A 25030-nucleotide genomic window follows, 5' to 3' on the forward strand; every position below is an offset into this window, starting at 1 on the left:
CCACTTATCTCAGAAATGTCTCAACTCCTGCCACTTCACTTTTCCATCAGGCGATCTGTTCCGCGGCTCCTGTGCACAAAGGTAATCAGGTTTAGAGGTGGATCACAGAGTGGAAAGCTCTTCCCAGCCATCTCTTTTCTCACAGTGCCACTGCTGCTGGACTCTGAAGTGAACACGTCCCTGGTGAAGAACAAGAGCAATGCTTATTACTTGAAAATCCAAAATGGTCACTGAGAAAATCATTTAAATGGGCCTTTTTACAATGTTCTACAAGGAAATATATACATTCATGTTTAAGAGCAGAATAAGGCATAACTTGAGCATGTTTATGCAGGGTGGAGTGCTGGCTTGCTGCCTAGCTGGTGTTCAGCTTTCTCTTTGGTGCTTACTTCTCTTTGGGGAACTCCAATCTGACCACCTTCTGGTCTGGAGGTCCGTACACACACACATCCATGAAACAAGTACTTGACGTGGATGATTAACAGCACACACAGAGATAAAGAGAATGCGCCTTTGTATAAACATACATTATGGTGAGGTCCCCTGGAAACGGGACGATTTACCACAGAGAGGAGCGTGGGCTGTGCTATACCGTGCATCACTGTCAGGCTAATTCAAGACAAGATCTTAAAAACAATCATAAAACATTCAGTCACAGTCCAAGGAGCAAAGTCAACAAAGCTCTCCAGTCTAAAAAAAGAAAAGAAAAATATGAAGCTTTTTTTGAAAATGTATTTTCAGACATTCTATTGGCTGCTTTTAGAATGTTAAAGACACGCAAACATCCTCACTCAAGCATTTTTTCTTTTTGAGAGGGTGAGACAGCTGAATATTGAACTATATGTGGATGAGTAAAATATGATCCATCACCAGACTTTTTTTCTGTCAGGCGCTCTTTCAAAGCCCCAGCTGTCGTGCCTCGCATGGAAGCTCAGCTATATGTTTTATCATCATCTATCACTTGTCACCTTTTCCACACATGCGACCTCAAAGAGCAACTTCACTCATAAACAAGCTGCACCGATTCCCAGGAACAGCTAATGACGTTTAATGATGCCAATCCAAGGGGTGTTTTTCACGTTTCGCTTGCATCACCAGCAAGCTTTAAGTTACAGTAACCAGATATAAACATGTGCAGTAATGCTGTGTTTCTAGTGTTTTATAGTGTTTTTCTGCTAAAATGAATGATAAAAAGTGCTGGCCAATACAAAAAGCAGTCCAGCTCTAACTCCCTGATTCTGCTGTTCGACAGTTTGCTCTGGCAGCGTATACATTCTGAATGTCTGATAGTAATGTTGTGAATCTGTCATCTGCTTCCTGTCCTCCCGTAAAAAATACATGACTTTTGGCATGGACCAATAGTTCTAAAATTCTCTAATTAAGGTTTGATGATTATAAAGCAGAGGCAACAGCAGACATTAGTGGACATTAGATGGTTCTGTATTTAAGAGAGGTAGTTAGGATGCTTTAACCATATGTGACCACCATTAATTATATTCTAATGATTTTATTTTTAAAGCCAAATGTCAGGAAACTTTGCTTAAAGAACACTTTAATATGTTTGCATCCTCAAACTTTAAATTCGTCAAAAATATGACTGAGTGTGTATTATTCATGTCAAATGTTGCTGTTTCACAAAGTTTTAGGTATCCAGAAAGGGAACTGGAAATGATTTGGGGCTGGTGGATTAGCGTTTTCTTATTCTAACATCATAATGAAAAGTACAATAGTACCAATTTTATCCTTAAAATTTCTCCTGGTGGAAATAATCAATATATGCACAAATGGAGATTTAATGAAAAAAATAATGCATTTGTCTCACTTTTACTGTTTGGAAACAGCTACTGCACTGAATTATTTTAGATATCTACGCATTACATATGTCTTAGGGTTTTCTAAGAAAGCACCACAACCAGCAGCTTAATGATCCCTGCCCTGCTGCTTCACATGAGATATGGTTGTAATACAGAACTTAATTCATTCATTCATTTATAACACATGTGCACACACAAGTTCAAATGCACAATAGTTCATCAACTCAAATGAAACTTTTACCCTGTGTGTTCTCAAGCTGTAGGTTAATTCATTAAAAGAAGCCATTGTTTCAGCTGTACTCGGCCATTCAGAGAATCCAAGATTTTAAGGTTTTTTATAATGTCAGTAGATTCCCCTCAGGGATAAACGCCTCTTGTTTCCATGGTGACTTTGTTTGTTCAGCGCTGACGGAGTTTAGATGGAGCTGTGTCCCTGGTCAGCCTGCTGCTCTCATTTGGTGCCACAAGAATCAAGCTTTACTGGGGATAAAGGTTCAGAGAGAGGTGCTGAGCTGTGACAGAGAAGATTTAATACAAAACTCAAATAAAAGCAAATGATCCACGTTTGTCTCCGCTTTCACTTTGCCTCGTCGCCGATGCACCACAAGACCGAAAGTAACAGGTGAAACGCAACACTATATTACACAACGAGAAGCCCAGATCATTTAATAATTAATTGAATGATTCTTTTCCTGCTTCCCAGTCTAAGAGAAGTGTCAAGGAACAATGTTCAAATGTTCTTCACATGAGGACAGTGCGCCATAACACACATATTCTTTGAACAACAAACATTACTACGCAGAGGACTGGATGTGGAAGGCTGGTATTTATTGCGCACTGTGCATGTATTGGACCAAGTGTAAACTTTGGCCGCATGCTGTACACACACAACTTAACCCAGAATGACACATGGTGGGCAAACAATATAGACAATTTAACAACATGTGAAAAGTGACACCACTATGAGCAGTATAGGACGTCCTTTGCCAATTTGCCAAAGTCACATCCAAGGAGAAGTTATATGATTTGTGCACAGTGTGTGCGTATCCTTGCCTTGTCCTCATCTACTGAGCTTCTTGCACTTTTTTTTCCAGCCACAAACTGAAGAAAGGCCGCCTTTGTCCTTGTTGCTTTAGCCGGGATTGTGTTGATTCCATGAACGTCTCTTCGGAAACATAAACTTAATTGCTTTGTGGCTCACTTGGACCCACTCCTGCATGATTGCTAATAATCACATCAACTGGCTACACTGTCACGTTTGACCTAAATCTTCAGTGACTGTAAGAGTTGAGATTGAGGCAATGTAGTTACTTAAAACACATTAACTGCAAATTAAACAGACTACAGCTATTGTAAAAATAAAAAAATCTAGATTGGCATCTTTGATATATAGTTATCAGTATATTTTAGGACTGTATACATATATACAAGCACACATATCACTGTTTCAATAATGACTACGAGACATAATGAAAAAAAAAATAGCCCAAGGAGAGTATGAAATGCAAAACCACAAGCTAACTCAAATGTGCAATAATGTTTAAATGACTGTACACATGAAAAAACATATATCTTGCCTTGGGAAAATGCTGTAGTTATGGTTTGGTGTAGCAGCCACCTAAATGTTCACTAATGTCATGTGAATGTGTAGCGAGAGCAAACGAGACATAAATGAATCACCAAGAAACACGTTCTGAGCCGACTTCATCTTTGTGACTGTGAGTTTCCAAATGCAGAGTCTGTGCACCTTCAGTGTTATTTCTCCACATGAGACTCTAAATGAAGTTTTATCAAATCAAGTTGACTCACCTCACATGGTTTGTCTTAAATGCTGGTCAGATCCCAACCTGCTGCCCAGATCATGAACGCTCCCCTCTGCTTCCTTGATCCTGCGTGAGTGTAAACTTATCTCTCTCTCTCTCTCTCCCTCTCTCCCCTCCCTCTCTCTCTTCATCACTGTTCTCATAGACGTGAGCAGACAGACACATGTAACCTACATATGAACTTCAGCTTCTGTTGCATTCATTCAGCACTTGCTCATGAGTATTGTCATGGTTGTTTTAGCTTCAAAACAGTCACACACACAACTTTTTTTTTTTCAGATTGCATCATTTTCCATCTCAGCTATCACAACAGATTAATGCTGCATTTTAAATAAAGATTTTTAATGAGCACCCTCATTGATGTCTTCAATGTGTGTTGCTTTCGTAGCCTGTATATTCTGCTTATGCAATGTGCAGTAAGTGTGTGGTTAAAGTGGGGGAGAATGGGGCAAGAGGAGCCATTCTTTACTCACTTAAGGAAGGTTAGGAGTTGCGTAATGTTTCCAATGAAGATGCAGTATTAAAGTATATATTGTAAGTCAGGATGTTGTAGATCATTGCTGGTCAATAAATTAGGGCTTGCTAAAATTGTTATTTCTGCACAAATTGCCCCATGAAGGTTCAGCATGTGGAGCAGAAATGTTAAGCGAAAGCAGACTTAAATCTGACACTTTTTTGGGGGTGATTTTAGATGCAAACTACACAGATAGGACACAAGCAATAAGCAGCCATGCAATCGCAAGATAATCATTGAAATTTCCGTGACACCTTAACTCAGTGATGGTGAACAAAACCAAGAGTCTGCAGCCATGCTAGTGGCTCTGTGAGGCTGCCGGTGTGAACGGCGCTAAATGCTAACATCAACTTGGTAACATGCTGTCTGCTGGTTTGTGCAATTTCAAATGAGTCTCCAGTTAGTTTGCAATGCAGTGGCCTTTCTACATCACTAAAACATTGTGCTGACTGTGTAAAAAAGGACTCAAATTTAAATTGATCAGTCTGTCCTTCGATAAAGTGCTCTGCTTGTCCTGGCTCTGAACGTGAGGATTTACTTCAACCAGATCATTCCCAGAACAGCAAGCCTCCTGAAAATATCATCAGACTGACGCTTCAAGCTGCTGCACCAGTATGTTACACAGGATGACGTGCACATTTTGATTGAGATCACACCTCTTTGCCCATGACTTGCATGCAGACAGATTCAGTTTTGTTTGATGAGGTTTTCAGATACCTGTCAGAGATATTTGGCAGAGGAGCTGAAGGGAATTTTAATATAATGCTTACGCATGTTACAGACTCAACAACATCTTTCCAGCACTGATGTCTCAACTTGTGAAAATTCACAGACTTTGCACATGTGACATATTGTTTTTATAGCTTTACAGCAGGCTCTATGATCGTGACGGCTTCAGCGTAAAAATTGTTGTGCGAAGAAAAGGTTGTAGGCCTACCTCTTGTCCCGTGTGTCACAGTGAAGGGCTCTTCCAAAATGTGTTGTCACATGACAATATGCGTTAATGGTGACCCACCTTTCTCAGCAGCTCCTGTTGCCTCCAGATGAAACACGTTAACAATTAACAAGCAAGTCTGAATAATCACGCAGGATAAAGAGATTGATCAGTAACACAAGTTACTTCACTCAGTCTTACTGTGCAAATGTGGTAGACTCACCAAAAAGTTTGCTCCAGGCAGTTTATGTATATCTGGCGCTGAGGTCACATCCACACATTCAGTAGTGTGCACATGCACATTAATAGCAAGTAATATCTGTATTAGACTAAAGAAACTAAAGGGTTAAAAAGATTATGGACAGGAAGATCAGTGTGGATGTTGATAGGAATATTAATATCCTCAATCCAAAAGGGAGCCATAAAATAATGTACTAAAGGAGGAGGAGAAGGCCTGAGAATCACAGAGGCTGGTGGGACTATTTGTTCAGCTGGAAATAGCAATGAGCTATGTTTCAGAACTGAATGACTCGACAGGGGTAACAGAGGCACATTTCACATGCTTAAGCATTTATAATATTATATTAAAGGGAAGAGGAGTGCAGTTTATTGTTACTCTAATTAAAGGAAGTACTTTGAGGGCTTAGGATGCAGCGGTAAAGCAAAACCAGAGAATAGTGAGAATCTTTCCATTATACTCAGTTACGTAAAAAGGAAGAAAAAAAGAGCCATAATTTGTACGATCCCATTCTTTACCGCTGTATCGCCGTGTTGTCAGGAAAGGCCACTTCTTTCTGCTTTCTTTGTCTGAGTCAAGGTGAAAGTCGAGTTTCTTAGGTTCATTCGAGGTACATTACCTCCAGCAAGAGACTCACAAGCAATAGACAGCAACTATTAATCAGTAAAAAGATCAAAAGTCGGATCAGGAATAAAATCAGATTGATTGTGATTTGGTTGTTGACAGCTGAAACAACTACAGAATGCATCATCTTAATAATGAAGCTGTTAGCAGACAGTGTGACGCTGTAGCTGCTGTAGCTCGGCGTTTCTGCTCAGTTTTGACACACATCATAGAAGCACTGCAATTAAACCATGAGTTTCAAATGTCACAACACATCAAGCATTCCCGTCTTTCTTTGTTATTATAGGTACTTTGGTGACTGGCTGAAAAAAAAAAAAAAACACTCTGACTCTTCTCTTCCTCCTGCTGGGCACAAATAGGTAGTGAACGGTGGATGGGATGTGTTTCCATAGATTAAAATCACAATCAGCATATGAAAGAAAGTTAGCTCTACCCTGAAAACAGTAAAATCCTTAATGCAGCATTAATAATCTAATAGTATCATATAGTGCAACATGGGTCATACCTCTGCATACAGTACTTTTGATATTATATTACATTATTTTACTCAAGTAGCATTCGCAGTGCTTAGATATGAGGATGGTACCGTGCAGCTGCATGCTGGAGTATAAGTGTTTTTTGTATACTTGTATACTTTATATACCCGTGATGAATGTGTTTATGTGTTCTTCAGGAGAGCAGACTGATTTGGAAATATGAGTCTCCTCGGCCATTAGGAATTAGAAAGGCCTTCCAGCTGTGTTGTCTGTCAATCATCCTCATTCACACCAGTGTGCTAACAAGATGTGAGAGAGCCTGAAGTGATGTTTCTGACTAACAAGCTTTTTCTCACTGTTTCAAGGCGCTGGTCTGACCTGCTTCGTGTTGCTGCGCTCCCAAATCCAGACTTTCTTCTATCATCAAAGCTGTCTCCCTAAATCAAATTTTTTAAAAAAAGACCGGTTCTGGCTGAAGTACCTCAACTATTGGATGGATATTTAAGGTCTCTGGGGGGTAGGAAGGAACTTTGGTGATCTCCTCGTTTTTCATCTATTTCAGTTATTCAGTGGAATATCTTCACATCTGTGAGAATGGATCGGCACACAACTTTGTACGGACGTTCATGGCTTCCAGATGATGTATCCTAAAGTCTCAGGTTGTGCCATGACTTCTCCTCTAGCGCCACCACCAGGTGACATTTTTGGTTAACAGTGAAATGTCTGCACAACGTAGAATGAAACGTTAATGATGACTCACTGTGGTGATCCCCTGACATTTACTCTGGTCTCATCATGAGTTTCACATTTTTGTTTTTTATTGAAATATCACGACAGTTATTTGATGGATTAGGTACAGAAAATCTAATGTAACGGCATCAAAAGAGACCGCAGAACAGTGCTGCACTCATATCAAAAGTGACAGAAGTAGATGCAAATAGAACAAAAAAAGGAGAGCTGAGGAGACCAAACACTGGCTCTGTCCCCACCTCCACACAGCTGATCAATTACAGTGTGAAGAGGGTGTGAATGCTGAAGGTCCTGTTTTGGAAACGACAATTCTGATGCCAGAGAGGGCTTCTGAGCATCCAACAAGCATATTGGCAGCTTTAGTCTTGTTATAACTGCCCAGAAAAGTCATGTGAATTTAAACTCCAGGCTGCAAGAACTCCTCATCTTACCAAGTGTAAATTAAAAAAAAAAAAAAAAAAAAAAAGTAATCTGGAATGAAAACTATGAATTAAGAGCATATTTACAAAGAATAATCCTTGCTTAAAATAACCTCTCATGACAGAAGTCATCTGAAACGAGTCAGTGTGGACACTTTCCTCTCTGATACCCTTTGTTTGCATTTAGATTTAGATTAAGCACTGAAGCTATGAGGAGTGGGAGTGGGAACGTACAACAGATGCAATCCATAAGTCAATACTGACCTAAACAAACAAGCAGCACAAAATAAATGACAAAAACTGCGTCACTGCAGCTGTCCTCACATGCCTTGCATTGTTTATCTACTTATCCTAGAGGGTTGAATTGTAAAGATGCTGACGTGCATTAACTGTTTGCTTGCATTCTGCATGCAGTCTGTATGTGTGTGGTATCACATTAGATCTTTGCCAGCCAAAGGAGTCGCCCTCTTGGGACAGTAAAGGAAGTCATTGCCAGATATGGGATGTTTTGCTTAAGATTTTAAGTATGACTATGATACTCTTCATGAGATCCACACACCTGTATCACTCTTATTAACGTGGCTCCACACAGTGTTCAACATGACGGAAACAGAATATACAGACAAGACTGGAAATTGTTATGTGTGTTATGCAGGACTATTAAGCCAAATTATAACACGTTCAAGGCCACATAAAAGCCCCGGGCAACTTCCTGCTCTGTTGTATAGAAACACAGGCAGTACTCCCTCCTTCCTCTTCCATTGTCATATTACATTTCCATCCTAGTGGAAGCCAATCTCTGACATCTCAGCAGATTACTGCTCCTCTAAAGCCCCTCTGGAGGACGCTCGACCCTGAGAGGAGGAGTGAGAGTAAACCCCAATCTGCCCTCTTCCACCCCTCTTTGTCCCCAAGGAACACTGCCAGTGCGTCTCCACGTCAAAATGAGTCATTAGCTTTGTCTGTGAATCAAACAGGCAGCAACGTTTCCATATGGAGAACCAGGGAATAGTCTGTGGTGTTTATATTTGGTGGATGTGATGGCAGAAAAATGGCAGATATTAATAAAGCAACCTCATAGAAACAGACAAACAAATACTGACATGGGAACCGCAATTTCCTCCATAATTTTACTAGTGACCGGAAACTTGGCATATCTGCTGAATTTTTTTTTGCACATTTGGCACGAATCTGCAGGAGTTGTTTGTCCACATGTAATGAGGTCACAGCTACAACTCGTGAATCTGAGCATGCTTACTTACAACCATGCTGCTGTCTCAGTGCTTCCTGACCACCCCAGGATATAATCTAATTGCATATTACCCTCCCAGTACAAATAGACGATGTTTCTGTTGTACCGACTTTCATCTGCACAGAAGCGCGTATTTTTGTCTCTCACTTTTAACATTTAGTTTCCCATTTGTGATGTGACGCATCACTAAATAAGCCAAATTTGAGTTATAGTTAGCCCTATATTTGACCTAATTTTGTATTCCCTTTTGGGTGACACAGAAATCTGCATCAAAATCTAAACTGTCTTCTGTGTAGCTCCTCCTGAGAGATTTGAAAATGGAACAAAGCGATTTATGTTAAACCAATTTATTTGAACATTTTATTCTACACTCCAGTTATTACTCTTTGAATGAACCTTTTCTCAGCACTAGTGTGTCGGTATAGAAGTGATTTCCCATATATAACCTAATTTATTAACTGTATAGGAGTCGCTCCACAAAAAGATTTTAATCAGCAGTCAGAAATAAATGAAAGTTTAAAAAAATCCTGAGAATCTGGATGTGATTTGCTCATAGCTTCTAGTGCTCAGATGATGAAGATGTAACTGATTTTCACTTTCTCACAGTGACTCTACGTCCTGTTAGAACGGCCAACCGGCACCACAGCTGATTGTAGATACACATCTGTAGGAATCATGGCCAACGTGCACAAAGCTGAGTTCTTTTTTCAAGGTCTGGGACACATTAAACAACTCATTTACTACGGTTATAACTGCAATGCAAAACTACTTACTACAACTATAAAACATCAAGTTTGGTGACAAGACTTTCTTTAGTGTATAAACAAACCACACAAAAAGCTGCTCTATGAATTTGAGTCATATTAGAGGTGACTAGCTTACTGCTGGCATAATTAAATCAGGGAATACACAGTGAGAATTGTTAATGTGTTTCAATATCTTCTCTACAACACAGGAAATAGCTTACAGCAGGAGAGGCAAGCTGGAAAACAAAACTTCAGAGCCTCTGTCGAACTTTTAGACAACTGAAAGTCATTAGCTTTCCAACAAACACAAATATTATTTCATGCTAATTACAATGTATTCAGAGGGTAAACTGACAAAGTTTATATTAAAATACTTAAAAGAAAACTAGAATGACCTCCTCATGCTTGTTTCTCTCCACCAACCAATCAAGTTGCAGTTTACATCCATGTCTGTCCACACTCATATAATATTAGATGGAGCATAATAAGGGTATTAATTTTATATTTTGGGTGAAATGGAAGTTATCACTTTATTGACAGAGACTATTCTTACAGAGGACTCCAGAGGACTGATAGAGAGCTTCATCACATGGTGCAACGACGATCACCTGAAGCACAGTATCAGCAGAACCAATGAGCTTGTGCTGGACTACAATGACTCAAATATGAATGTTGCTGCAAAGAAGCCAAATTGCAAAACATGGATGCTTCATGCACATCTTCAAGTCAGCAGCAGAGAATTTCTGTACAATCAGCACAGCTTTGAGGTGGAGCTCAAGATCAGTGTCCAATTCACTGCCTGACCAGATGTGAAATATGATCGCAGCCTCCCCCTTCGTACCTGAGTTATGGTGTTGAATAATGGCCAGAAGAGTGTTTTTTTTTTGTACAGAACATTATGATGTCACAGTGAAGCTGACCTTTTGGATGTAAAATGTCATCACTTCAGTATTTTATCCAATGAGACATTTGTGTGAAATTTTGTCATAATTAGTGTATGAATTATTGAGTTAAGTCCAGAAACCTGTTTTGCGAGCTCATCGTGACTTTTGACCACCAAGTTCTAGTTAGTTCATCCTTCAGTTTCAGTGAACTTTTGTGCAAAAAATTTGAAGAAAGCCTCTCAAGGCGTTCCTGAGATATCTCGTTCACAAGAATGGGACGGGCCGGCGCGCAATCCGAAAATACCTCCAGCCACAGCTTTTGCCGGCACAGAGGCACGATAAAGAAACAAAGACCTGCCTGCGGTTCGGCCTGCAAAAAAAAAGCCCCCACTCTTCACCCAGCCTGTCGTCGGTCACAGTGAGAGCAAGATAAAGAAGAAGACATCCCGTTTTCTTCCCAAAACAAGACAAATAAGGCCTCTCTGCTGTTCTGTTGCTGAAATCCACAAAGGTTCAGCCCTCCATAGGGAGAAGCAGGATTTACCAATTAACACTGTATGTGTCGCAGTGAGGTCAGGAGTTGATGAGCGTTTCAGAGTGTAAAACATAATCAGGATGACGCTGTCAGAGCTCATTTACACTCACTCTACCTGCTAACAGATTACAAACCACAGCTAAATTGACTTAAGACACTTTATAAATTTCACATGAAGACCAGAAATTTAAGCCCGCTCGCTTTGCCCTACGCTGACGTTGTGAGTGTTAGATTTGTAAAGATGAATTCATTAGCGTCCTGTAGAAGTAGTGGTTCACAGTTCACTGTGCTGGAAAGAAGAATAACTGGCCAATTTACACAGAGTTTCAGAGATGTCCGTCAGTGTGCTGCAGGCTGCCCTGGGAGAAAAGCACTGCAGCAGAAATGAGTTTGTCCTCTCCAAAACTTTCTCTCATGGAGAGTACGCAACACAAAAACACATAACCTAATAGATATTAAAACTTGCAATAGCTCGTAATTCTGCCTTCAGAAGAATTACAGAATTAGTATCTCTCTGCAGTTGTTTCTAAATTTCAAAACACACAGACGCCCCCCGGTAAAATGCTCTTTGGGAAGACGGCCTTACCTTTGCTGCTGTGTGTAACATTTTATGCTGTACTGTGCTGTCAAATGATTAGCATATGTTTCACTGGATTAAAAGCATGCATGAATCATTGGTGCCACATACAGCTTACTGTGGTTCAGAAATGCAAAAAAATGCAAATCAGCACCAGTGGCCTTTTCAGGATGGAGTGCCTGTTTGTGGCATGCTTTCAATTTGCGCAGAGTAATTTGATGTGGCTCTCAGAAAGGCAACGTGGGTCTGTCTGCCGGTCGGTCCATCACTTCGGTCCAGACTGACATATCTCAACAGCGCAGACACGCTCTATGTCAGGACGCTAGCTGCTGCACCCTGTCAAAGGCTCTTACCGTGCGCTCCAGATCTCATCTTTGCAGATCCTGGCTCAGTTCTCCTGTCTGCTGTTTGAGCCTGAAACTGACTGATGCGCTAAGATTCCTTTGCCTACGTCTAAACAACGTTTATGTGGATCATGTTTACCGTGTGGATTGCCTTGAGATTTTGTACAGACATTCTTGGTCCTCAGAGGACGAATTCAACTGACTTCAATCATCCCCTGACTTTCCCACCATCATGAGATTGACGTTTCTGGTTTTGAGTGAAAATGTCTCAACAAATATTGGCTAGATTTCCATGAAATTTGGTCCACACATTCATAATCACTTTGTTTATCCCTTTGTTTTTCATCTAGTGCCAACATGTCAATGTCTTTAATACTTTCTATGCGTAATAACACAACACAAACTAAGAAAGTAAACCTGTAGCATTGTGCTGACATTATAATTTTGGGAAAAAAAATTAAAAAATAACATTTTGTCATGAGAGTCTAAACAGTTTTCCTTGTTAATCTAAATGATCCTCTTCTGTTCTTATTGCTACATGTTTGCAAACAACTGTCTTTACTTTCCTGCAGTTTAAGCAGCAAAAACAGAGCAGCATCTCTTTCCTGCCATCTTGAAGTCCACTCAATCGCTCTTTAGCTCACCTAAATGTGGGTCTCTCTGACTCGCTATACGCTCAGCATTCTTTACCAGCCTCTCGTTCACCTCGGCTCTCTGCCATTTTTCAATGCACAGGTAGGGTACAGCTTGTTTGAGCTTGTGAGCTGGCAGCTGCCCGTGGCTTTTTATGCAGGGGCTGGTGAGAGTCATTGGACCTCAACCAGACGGACCAGTGAACCAAAATAATGAGCTGAAAGTGGCTGAGGGCTGCAGAGAGCTGCAGACAGGGGTGTTGCTTTTCAGTGGCGGTGGCGGTGCTCGTAATCCTTTCACCTTACAGGGAGTCATTTGATTCAAAGCTAATATCAGCAATGTTGCTTAATGGAGATTGAAGGGGTTTTGTTTTGTTTTCAGGTGTCAGGTTTTATTTGTGGAGTCATGGAACAGCCTTAAAGGGACTGATTTGTCACTGTGCAGCAAATGGAAATGCTGTTTTATGAGAAAATATTACATGCATATGTTTTTTTAATATGTTTAGCATACATACGTGCATATTATATGCCTGTGTTAGATATGTAACCAGTGGCATACTAGTGACATATTTATGTATATTATTTTGCATACTTACATACTACTTTTGACTGCCCTCTTTTCAATTTGCATGTGCTAGGAAAGGGCCACATTTTGCACATGGTGGAAGAGAATTAGAGTTGAAGCTCATCTGCAGACCACGCAAACAACACAGCAACACTGATTTTGTAGAAGCTAACAGCTTACTGTCTCTTAGCTAACAGCTTAGTGTCTCTAAATGACAATGTAGCAACAGGAGCCCTTCCAAAGTCTGTTTCTCTTCAATGAAAGCTTTAAAGGAAACATACAGCATTAAAGCAGAGCCCAGTCTAGATGGCTGTGTGATAGATCGTACACCACACCTCGATGACCTTATAGCTCACGAGCAAATTTGGAGGCTGCTCTGCAGTCTTTGTGAGACAGTAAATATAAGGAGTTAAATGCAGGTCTGAGTAGACTTGAATGTGAGGGTAAAGACAAACAACACTCAGATGCTACTTAAAGAGCTACTTCAGGAGGAGTGTGCACCAGCACAGCAGCTCCATTCCTGACGGGTGCTGAATCATCTCCTGAGGCATAACAGACATTTTAGCATTGATTAGGTAATTTTCCCCAATATCTGCCTCCAGCTCTACCCAGTTGGCACACTTCAAAAGAAGCAATACAATCATATTGTTGCTGTGATTACATAACTGAAACTAAATAGTTCCTCTGTGCCACTGTGTGAATTGCACTGACACTTTTACGACCAGAGGGTCTGAACTGATATTGAAGAACTGCTTGTATTTGAAATTTATTTCAAATTAAATTTAACACTTTAATGCTCACATGTATGACAAATAGTTTCATTCACTGTGAAAGATCCTCTCTGATATGGAAGATGATTGCAATATGTTGTCTGACCCGTTTATGTTTTGTTTTATAGGCCCATTTGTATTTGGCTCCAGGGCTCATCGCGGTGTTGTTGCTGCAATTTTGTTTAGCAGTGCCACTTTTCAAAATTGGCAAGTCTATTTGCGGAGAGCTGCAGAAGCTCAGCAAGACTCTTAAGTCAAGAATTTAGAGCTGCATGAGTAAGCATGGCTGAAGCTTGTTAATCCCACTTTCTAAACTTCTCTATTGTCTTCTCTGTCTTCTATTCTGCATTATTTTTGTCCTGGTTGGTAAGTTTCATGAAGATGCTTCTTTAAAACCAATATAATAAGATTTATAAAAAGTAATCATTTAACGTTTATGCATTGAGTTTGACTTGTGTATGAAAGAAGTTATGCTTGACTGACACTAGGTATTTTAGCTCATTCAGAAAACATTAAATTTATGATAGACATTTATTAAACACAGCCATTAACACAATGTGCAATTGTCTTTGGGATCACTTGCGACAGCACATGAGAAGTGAATTTGTCAACCCTTATAAAAGGCCCTTCATAACAACTGCATGGCACAGGCATGTCCAAACTATTCCATAAAGGGCTGTGTGGCTGCAGGTTTTTGTACCAACCACGGAGGAGCACATCAGGCTGGACTCATTTAATCAGCTGATCTCAGCTGATAACTAAGTGATCCCTTGATGTTGATTGGTTGGCCTGGTGTGCTCCTCCTTGGTTGGAATGAAAACCTGCAGCCACACAGCCCTTTATGGAATAGATTGGACATGCCTGCATGGCACATTCAGAAATATAAAATCTCCCGGTACATTGCGTATTCCACCAGATTAGCTTTGCACTCCGATAGCATTTTCTCTCATGATGATGCACAGTTGAAATAAAAAATGATTCAAAAAGAGCAGAGATATTAGCTTTTTTTAATTCAAAGCTGGTGCCTACATTACCCACAGTTCAGTTTGGCTGCCAACCATTTGCTCAGAGATGCAGGTGTGTTATGCTAGTTGTGGCTAATTTAGCCTCGGGCCGCCTGCTGAAAGCAGAGATGAGGTCTGGTAAGCTCACTTCTCTTTAACTCCACACTGTCACATTTTTCCATTTTCAAACTTGCAGCTTTGAGCCCCAAATGAACAACTCTTGAGGACATTTATCAGATATCACGCAGCTCCCTCCTGAGCAACAAAAGGCTTTATACAACTGTTTTTCACACATGCAGTAATACTCTCCAACACCTGTAAGCACACTTTAATGGTTCCCCTTTCAGTTGCACACAGTGAATTGCTGCTGATTTATGATTAAGATTATTGGCCATTGTCTGAACATTGCAGCTCTGTATGCATGCATGCCATTTCTAGTTAAAAAGCACTTTCAGAAGTCAAATATATCTTGGTAGCATACCTGCATGAGGCTGCACGGCTGTTACAGATGCAATGGACCCACATGTCCCTCTAGTATCATTGTTGCAAGAATTTCATTTTCAGATGCTATTATTTCTTTTTAGAGGCGTTTTAATTAAAGAATCACAGTATTTCCTGCTCAATAGGGAATATCACACTATTGCTTGACTTACAGCTCAAATAAACTGTAAGTTCCTCCTTGCTCATAAGCTTTTATCCAAAATTTTACATTGAAAATGTATGAAACCATCCACAAGGTTTTGTTTCATGTTGCTGTATCCATGAGTGTGGTCATGGATTTGTGCATGTGCCCATGAACATTTTGATTTTGACTCACGCTTCATTGCAGCCTTTCGTCATGTAATTGTTTTACTCAGAAACCTTTTATGAAGTCCAGATTGTTTGGGGATTTGGAGACCATCAGCACAATTGGCAAAGGCATAATGAATGTTTCTCTATGTTCACCACTCTAGTGGCTAGTTTGCAGTTGTGAAAAGGTTTAGATGCAGTGAAGCTGTGTGTCTCAGATGAACATTTGCTTTATTTCATTCAGGAAGAGCGCAAAGAGAAGTTCAGCATTCAGAATTAAACACAACTCCAGACAAATGAACAGATTAACAGACAAATAAACAGTCAGAAAAATCGGATTTATTTTTTCATTTTAAAATTATTCCATTCGTGTTTTATACTGCACATTTAGTGTGAGGAGAAGCAGGTTAGGGGACAAATTGAAGGGGGAACGTGACATCAACTGGAACTCATAGAGCATTAATCATAGCAATTCAAAGAGAACAGAATCTCATATGTAAAATTAGATAAAGAAATCTGCCGCTTAGGTTCATCATACATTTTAAGCAGGAATGTGGACAACCAAATAACATTAACTTACAAAAGTGAAATTCCCTATGGATCATACTAGCTGAAGGTCACAAAGATCAGGGGGAAATTTGAGTGCAAAATCCTGCTTATAAGCTTTGACAATGTGCAGGAGAGTGGAACTCTACTGGGTCAGACTCTAATTCAAAGTAATCTCACTCTATGGGAAGGAAGGGAATAATAAGAGTCCTCTGCAAAGGCTTCTGCTGGTCACTTGTAACACAGGCTTATGGCTATAAAACAGCACACATGTATTGTTAGGCCTATACTTGCTGGATTTTCCTGGGCAGCCATTTGAACAGAGTCTTGCACAGCTTTTTGCCTTTCACCTTTGACTTTGTTAAGTTCTTAATGATGACATTTCTGAGCAGGCTAAAGTTCAGGGGCTGGGACAGGTGCATGGAGAAGGCATGATTTCCTCCTGCTGAATGATTCAGAACCTCCAAGAAGCGTCTTTCCTGCTGCCTGAAGTCATACTCCACACTAGACAGACAGACACGCAGCCCAAAATGACTAAAACCCAAACACCACAGATGTGACACAACACAGAACGTATGAAATTCAGCTCTTGCCAAAGAACACAAACAAACGCTCAGGTGTGTCAGATCTGCATCCCGCCTTATTTATTTTATTATACATCAAGCTTTTTTAGCTACAGATGACTTTGCTTTGTGGTGCTCCTCATGTGGGAAGCTCTGTGCTTGTCAGATTTCAAAGTGGTTGATTGGTTTCGGCAGGAAGACATTCCCCGGCAGGGTATCTTTCTTCTTTCTTTCTTTCTTTCTTTTTTTTTTCTGAAGGTGCACACGTCCTATTCAAATATCCTTATCTACCACTTGGCCTTTAAGGACCAGATGCCAACACACACCAGTCAGCAAATCAACTTACGCAACATCTTTTTGTCATGCAAAAAGGGTTTTGAAAATAAGCAGATCGAGAGGAATGTTTTGAATATTTCAAGATAAAGACCATTTCAGGTTTTGCTTTGTAGGGCAAGAGGCTTTTTTTTTTTTTTTTTTTTTTTTTTTTTAAGATGATGAGAAGACTTTTAGTTTTCTTAGCCTCTCTTAGCCTCTTTTCCACATACAGTGTTTCTGGGGCAGTTGTTTTTTTATTCGTGTTTCTTTTGTTGCCTCCACCTGATGCAACATTTCAACTAATAGGTGCAAACCAGTTGGAATATTAGAGCTAACCGCTAATACATGATAAGTCTTAATGCGCTTCATCTTCAACAGAATTGCCAAGGTTTGTGTAGCTTTGCTCAGACCACAGTCAAACAATATCTGTCATCATCTTTCTTTAATGAAAAGAAAATTACACTTTCTCTTTTGTGAGAATTAATAAAAAAAAAACATTGTACATGCTCACATCTAACAACCCTCTTTATTGTTATTGTCAAAAAGATGGATTTAAATTGATGTTTTTCTTAGAATTGCTGCAGGATGTGAAAATATGAAAATGCAGAATGTTTCATTTTAAGATCACTTTAGATAAATTCCACTGCCTCTTACAGCCCGACTCATCTGCTGGAATATTTTCTTTCAATAAGAAATGACATCACCTTGTCTGCACATTAACGACGCTAACAATAACTTCAATCATTATGCAGGCTGCTCGGGCACAACTTGTTCCTCTTTGCTCGCTTGAATTTTAGAGACGCTCAATCTCCTTAGATCTGCTGCGTGAATAGACTGATTTACATACATTCCGTGCTTAAATTTGACACTTATTCCGAAAGATTTATGGTGTCCTCAGAGAGGAAAATGTAATCTCTCTATGTATTCTGAGCAAGAAACAAATGAGCAGTGCAGAGCTTTTCATTTGGTAAGATGCCCATACAGTAAGTCATTAATTCTCAGTGAAGTGAAGTGAGCAGCCTGGCAGACAACTGCCTGGCAACTCAACTGGCAAATGGACTCAGCCTTGTTGAATTGTGTATCTCGTGCACAAAGGAAACTTTAAATAAAACCTAAATTCTGTCCATGAATAAAGTGATACATAGTCCCCATCGTCCCACTGCTGCGTATGTTCAAATATTTAGTAAAGTAATTCTCAACTCTGGATTTACTGAAATCCTATCATGTTAATTTTTTTTTTAACAGAATATAAACGTCCATCCTATCAAATAGTGTCATTCTAAAATATGGATTTCATTTAAATTGTTTTTTTTAACATTTCACTTGGGGATACTTTAATCCCTGACAACTTAATTTAAATGAAAGCTCCCTGCTCCAGCCTATAATCAACACAGAGCAGTTTCATACTGTATGCCTATTCATGATGCTCTGCAACCACAGTTTGACATTCGAGCAAGAGCTGAATTCTACGGCTGCTCTGATCTCTTCTCAGTTCAAACATTGCATGCAGGCAGAATTGGCAATTTCACTATTATCTCACCTGTAGACAATACAAGCAGTCTTCTGGCAGGTGGAGCAGTTTTTGAGGTCCTGCCCAGTTGTGTAGTATCGCCGGCTAGGATAACAGAAAGTAAATTAAATTGCATACGGTAAATAACAGCAATTTCCCAAGCTCCTCTCCTTTTCAGATTCACAGTTTAATATTCTCTGCACTCATCCTCTGTGTCTGATATTCATTCAGGCCGCTGTTGGCAGCGATGAGCTGCATAACATGCATTATGTCAGACATCAGTCGGTTATTAGGAGTTGGTTATTCTGAAACATGACCTCAGAGGCAGTCACAACTTATTAGCACACTACAGTGGGTGAGAATGATTGACAGAGACACATTGCCAGAAGGCGGTTTTAATTCCTGTTATTTGTCCCTGAAGAATTATATGGCTAAATAAATCTCTCTGAGACGTGCCCTCTTGAAATGCCCAACTAGGTTTCTGTCACACTCAGGCACACATTCACAGACCTGTTTGCAAACTTGTAACAATGTTAAAGCCTGACGTAATCACATGAAAAGCCCTGATTTATAGGACATTTATGGTGGCTGCAGCGCCAGCTTCATAACAACTCAACAGTAAGTTCACCTTCAAAGGGCATTTCTGCAACGTGTTACATCATATTTAATAAATGGTACAAATTATAATCTGTTTCTAATGTTCAGTCTTATTTGCTCAGTGTCCACAATTAGCAGTTCAATGTCAGCAGTAAGTCAAAAATGTATTATTTTTGTACATGAACTAAATGCTGCACAGATTATATGTATATGTTCTTGGCTGCATCAGACAGGAGGACCACATTTATGGCGAACATGCACTGCCATAATTTGTCACCTTGCTGTTTTACAACCTAATTGGGGTGTAAAACTAAAGTGATACCTGTACTGTATCTGTTATTAAGATATATGTCTTCTCCACCATGTACTGTATGCCTTCATGTGCAAACTACAAGTTGGTATAAATAGCCTGGAACCTGGTTTTCTGTTGCAAATGTCTACAGTAACCAGTAGACTCTCCACTAAACTATGAATTAGTACTTATACATATAATTACACAAATATACATACATATACTTTTTTTTGGATTGAAACACAGCAGTTTGCCAATGAATGACAAACTCACTGAGTGGTTCCAGTAAATGCAAGTGATGACTCACTGGAAAGTCAAAGATCAGCACTGCAGGACAGCTTTTAAAGTAATTCCCTGGACCAAATTCTGGCAAACAGCTGCACCTGTACTGGACTGACTTTAGAGTATATCAATACTCATATCTGACCCTGCAGGTTTGCGGTGGAGCTAAACTATACGTTAAATGTTTTATAAGCATCATGGGATAATTGTTGCAACATTACTTGCTACTGAAGTCATTTCACCTACCCTCCTATACACACACACACACACACATGCACTAACAACAAACACACACACACACACACACACACACACACACACACACACCCTGTTACCTGCTGGTTGGAGTGTGGCACGTCTCCAGGTCATGGATAATGTTAAGCAGAGTAGTGATCCTGTCCTTGTTGGCTGCCAGGCTGGCCTCCACAGTCTCCAGCCTCTGCTGTAGGGCTGCTGATTTGCAGCACTGTGGGGAAGGAGGCAGCAACAGGGCTGCATCAGCTGGGTGGGAGTGAGCCAGGCTGGTGTCCTCTGGGCACGACTGAGGGGGAGCAGGGCTAAACTCTGAATCCGGTCTAACGATTGCCTCAGCCTCGCAGGACTGGAGGTGGGGAAGGGACGCCAAGTGCATTGTTGATGATGGTAATATGGAACTACATTCAGGGCCTGTGTGCGTACACAGCTCTCCCTTGCTGTTCGAGGGGGCTGGTGCAGTGAATGAAAGCTCTGGACTTGTGTGTGCTTGTGGTAGTGATGAGGTATCTGAATCAGAGTTTTGATGGACTGAAGTTTTGGTGAGGGGGTCGACATGTGCACTCGTGTTTTCCTGTGATGAGATAATGGGCTCTGAGTTTGATGGCGTTATAGCACAGGCTGTTGGGTTATTGGGATGTGTCTGTTTATCTGTAGTGGATTTAAGCTTAATATTTGCACGCCTGACTGATATACCCATGGCAAACCTTTCTGTATTTGAATTCGTCTCCTGGGCCGTTTTTACTGGTGGGCATGCAGCACATTGCCCCTCATGCTCTGTTCCTGTGTATCCTTGATAATGTGCAAGCCTTTGTTGTTTTGTGTTTATGTAACCCTGCAGACAAGAGCTGCTTGACTTAATTAGGGAAATGTAATTCTGAAGGCTAGTGACCTGTGATAGATTTGAATTTGCATGGTGTTTTGACTCATACACAACTAATTCATTGATTAGATTACCGCTGAATTTGTTTTTGTCCGCACATGATTCTGTGTTGGGAATAATGGTTGATTTCGGGTTGCTCACGTCACAGCCTCTCTTCTGATGTTTTGACACATTTAGCAGCTCAGATAAAGCAACTGGCGTTGCTGTGGCATTGCTTTCCTGATTTGGAATAGCACCGCCTGAACCAGTTCCATTACTGGTTTGGGTTCTGCTGTCTGTTGCTTGTGTGTCACCAGGTTGATTTGTGTGGAGCGCTTCTTTGCAACTGAGGTCTCTGCTGTGTTGTGTTGTGTCTGCTGATTGAAGTGAAGTTGGACCTGATACACGGACATTCCTTTGGTTTTCCGTCAATGCAGATGAGGAGGTGGCGGCTGCGGATGGTGAATTTCTCAGATTGATTGAGGAGTTCCTGAGGGCTATATTTTTGTACAGAGTGCCGCTACGTTTAGATACGATACTGGGAGCTGCACTTGAAAGCAACCTAGCTCTTGAGTCTAGCGGTTTTGTGGCATTAGGAGTTGCGTTTAGTGATGCTGTAGAAACATGAAGTGCAGGTTCAGATTTTGAGTGGTTAGGCTGAATGAGGTGAATTTGTGTAGCTGCAGATGTATGTTTTGTGCTGGTGCGCGTCATTTGATCTGAATTAGAGCTATGATTCAAAGTGCTCTGTGGGACAACAGTGCTGAGGGGTGGATGTGGTGTAGTTGTGTGTAGTGTACTTGCAAAGGTGGGTAATCCAGTTGAGTTCACTACAGTGTCAAAAGATGCTTTACCTTGTGGTTTGATGTCAGTGTTTGAGGACAGCTTTTCTTGTGGATAACAACCTGAATTGGGTGAAGTACATGGTGGACCTGCAGGTGTAGGTTGTGCAGTTGCTTCCAGTTTATGAATGGGGTGTAATGCATTGGCTGCCAGTGATACTGTGGGACATTTAAGAGTCTTTTGTGGGCTGTTACTTGTACTTGTTGCAATGTTTACTCGTGCTATGCGCCTTGAGTGCAGGGTTTCATGTTGAGCATATGCAACTTTAGCGGGTATACTTTCAGTGGACGTCAGTGCAGTGCTAACGGTTGTGGTTGTTTTGTGTGTGTTGGTAATAGATGTGTTCTCTGGTCCTGCAGCTGTTGTGTACGAATGAGCAGGTGGTGACAGAGTATTTTCAGGTGTAGCATGTACAGATACACATACATTTTGAGGCACATTATGTTGTGTAGAGTTGCGTTGTGGTACTTTGAGGGTCTTGGGATACGTGTGTGAATGTGGGTTGTTTGGTTTGGTAGCTGTGGCCATCTGTGGAGCCAGTGTGAGACTTGTTGGTCGGCGGTTCTTACCGTCCGGCGATGGTATTAGGAAAGATTTTGTACTGCAGTCATCTTGTCTTGTTTCAATAGTTGCTTTAGTGACGGTGATGGTTTTAGCATGCAGTATGGTTGTGGGTTGGGTGGATGTTGCATCGCAGGCAGCATGTGTCTGTGACAAAGTGACCAAATTGCTCTTAGAGTGCACTGGGCATGCTGGGTGTGGTGTTTTTCGGTACTTCAGTTCCTCGCTGAGATACAACAGTTGTGGATTGACTGTAATGTGTGTTCTTTTGTCTCTGTGCGTGATGCTCTCAGAGGTTTCATGATGGCTTGGCTGAAGGGTTTTTCCAGTATGGGGCATCTGGAAATGCGTGTTGGTTGACAGCGAGGTGAGGACCTTCTCTCCCAGGCAAGCATTAGCAGTGGAGCTTTTCTCCCCCAAAGTGACAACTCCGGTGGTCACAGACTGTCTCCCACCACAATGGCTGCATATTTTTTGTGGCACGCTGAAAGGTCGAGCAGTAGATAACGGCTGCGTCTTCCCAGCCTGCTCTGCGTCGTGACCTTGCGGTCTGGTTTGGTTTCTTTCACGAGAGGCGGCACTCTTTACAGGCTCTGCTTCATCATTATCAACGCTAATTCCACCGATCGCCTCTGAATCGACCACGCTGCCGTTGGTGTAGCGGGCGGCAGATTTCAATTTAGGCCTGACGCTGGTTACATTCCCTGCAAAGTGTGGGTTGGTCTTGATTGCCCTGGCATAGCAATAAGTCCCACTACTGTTCCACTGACTGCAGGTCACATCCTTAGAGGCCTCACCTCCAAGAGCTTTGAAAGTCACTTCCTTTTTGGTCTTGGATTCCCCACTTTTCTGTTTTAAAATAGCCCTTTTCTCCTTGTCACTCTTTGTTAGCAGTAATATCTCCTTGTGCTCCGTTTCCTTGGTAATATAGCTGTTGGGTGTTTGAGTAATGTTATCTGATGCCGTGGAGAGTGTATCAGTTAGCTGTACACTGTGCTGGGTAGGTGGTCTGCTTATCCCTGGGGATGTCTGAACACCAACGCTGCACTGAGGTCCCCACGTCTGCAGCAGGGCTCCTCCGGTTCTGTCTCCTCCTGTTGTCCTCCAACCACGCACTCCAACCAGGGCAGGGACACCTAAAACTGGAACCGGTGTTGTCAGGTCAGCTGCTCGTCTTCCCATCGCTTGTCTGACTGCCTCAAATGTCTGATAATTCAAGGGAGCGTTTGTGTATCCAGACCATTACACCCGTCTAAAAAGGAAGAGAGGAACAAGTTTAGAGTGCGAGGCATTTGAGATGGTGCTGTGAAAGAAATCCATGAGTAAGCAGGACAAGTTGAAACAATGCACACAGCTAGAACTGAGACAAGGAAATGCTTCGGTGCTGCAGAAATGAAGGATAACTAGAGTTGTCAAAAATCAATCGCAGATTTGAGATAAGCCAGGAAGAATTATGCTCTCGTTGTTAAACTTTCCTGACATGGTGCGACTGGTCAAGAGGCAGGAATGGTATTCTGTTAATGCTGACAGAAAGAGGAGGCTGCTGCTGCGAAGGCAATTGTTCTATATTATATTAGCATTTCAAACATACCGCACAGATCCCCTCTCAATGTCTGGCAGCACAAAGAATAATTTATTTGTCGAATAAAATTCAAAACATAGCTCGTGTGGTGAACTCTCTCTCCTCTCTCGCTGAAATGTTTGTCATAGCACGCAGCCTCCACTGTGTTGTCCTCCACGTTCAGCTCACCTTGGGAAGAGGCCATAATGTATACACTGATGCTACACAACAGACTTCATTAAGCTCGGCGTGCATTTAACTGGAACACCCTTTCACAGAGGTGGCATTTAAGTGTGTGCGCGTGCATGTGTCCGGACCACCCGTGAATTCACATGTGCCAGTTTCCTTGTGTGCGCAGGAGGTCATTGTAATGATTTACGCCACAACATTTCAGTCAACAACAGGGAGGTAATGTGTGGATTTTTGCATATGAACAGGCGTTTCATTATTATACCTAAAAAAAAAAAAAACAGCGCGTGTTGGTGCTTGCAAGCTTTGATTTATGTCATAAATTTCAAGCAAACACATTCTGACAAGGCTCCCTTCATCCTCCCCAACAGCCTTCATCCAGGGATATCAAAATTGCAAAAAGAACATTTAGTCACCTATTATTTTGGTTGTCGTGTCATCTAATGTTACGTGCGCTCAGTCAAGTGACCTATGTCTGGTGTCACCGTCTTAACGATAAGTGACAACTGTCCTGCCCCATTAATACACCATTAAATCCCCCTTTGCACATTAAAAAAGATGCATACTCTTGCACTGCCACACACTTTTTGAGTTATCAGGACTAAAGAAAAGAGCTGTTCCTGGCTTCAGCAGCATTGCTACCTAATACGTGTTTGTGATTCTGTTGAGCAGGCATACCTGAGTGTTTGCTTGATCCTGCAGCAAGATGTCTTGTTTCCTTGAGTCCAAATGTCAGGAGCTAGTTGTCCGCTTTCTGTTTTATGTCCTCGGAGGTCCTCAAGGTTTGGAGTGACTTTGTCTTCGTGTCTTAAATCCCTTGGCGGTAGGACTCAAACTCAAAGGAGTCTGCAGGCAGTCAGTTCTGCAAAGCAGTGCTGCTTAATGAGCCCTCTTTTCTACTGCTCAGATTCTGAACTAATCTACCTTTTATTGATCAGGCATAAAGCCAAGCTGTGTCCTCATTGTA

General features: G+C 41.2%; 1 protein-coding gene across 1 annotated transcript; it reads right to left on the reverse strand.

Moving 5' to 3' along the window:
• Positions 1-16015: 16015 nt before the first annotated feature.
• On the reverse strand, positions 16016-25030 carry LOC121617249 (uncharacterized threonine-rich GPI-anchored glycoprotein PJ4664.02-like). Its single transcript, XM_041952356.1, has 4 exons — positions 24742-25030; positions 20131-23565; positions 18655-18729; positions 16016-16740 (listed from the first exon to the last, which is right to left on the reverse strand). Exons 2-4 carry the CDS (start codon positions 23493-23495, stop codon positions 16521-16523), a joined length of 3660 nt encoding a protein of 1219 aa, XP_041808290.1. The 5' UTR covers positions 23496-23565; positions 24742-25030; the 3' UTR covers positions 16016-16520.

This window comes from Chelmon rostratus, chromosome 14, assembly GCF_017976325.1.
Source record: "Chelmon rostratus isolate fCheRos1 chromosome 14, fCheRos1.pri, whole genome shotgun sequence".
Taxonomy (NCBI): domain Eukaryota; kingdom Metazoa; phylum Chordata; class Actinopteri; order Chaetodontiformes; family Chaetodontidae; genus Chelmon; species Chelmon rostratus.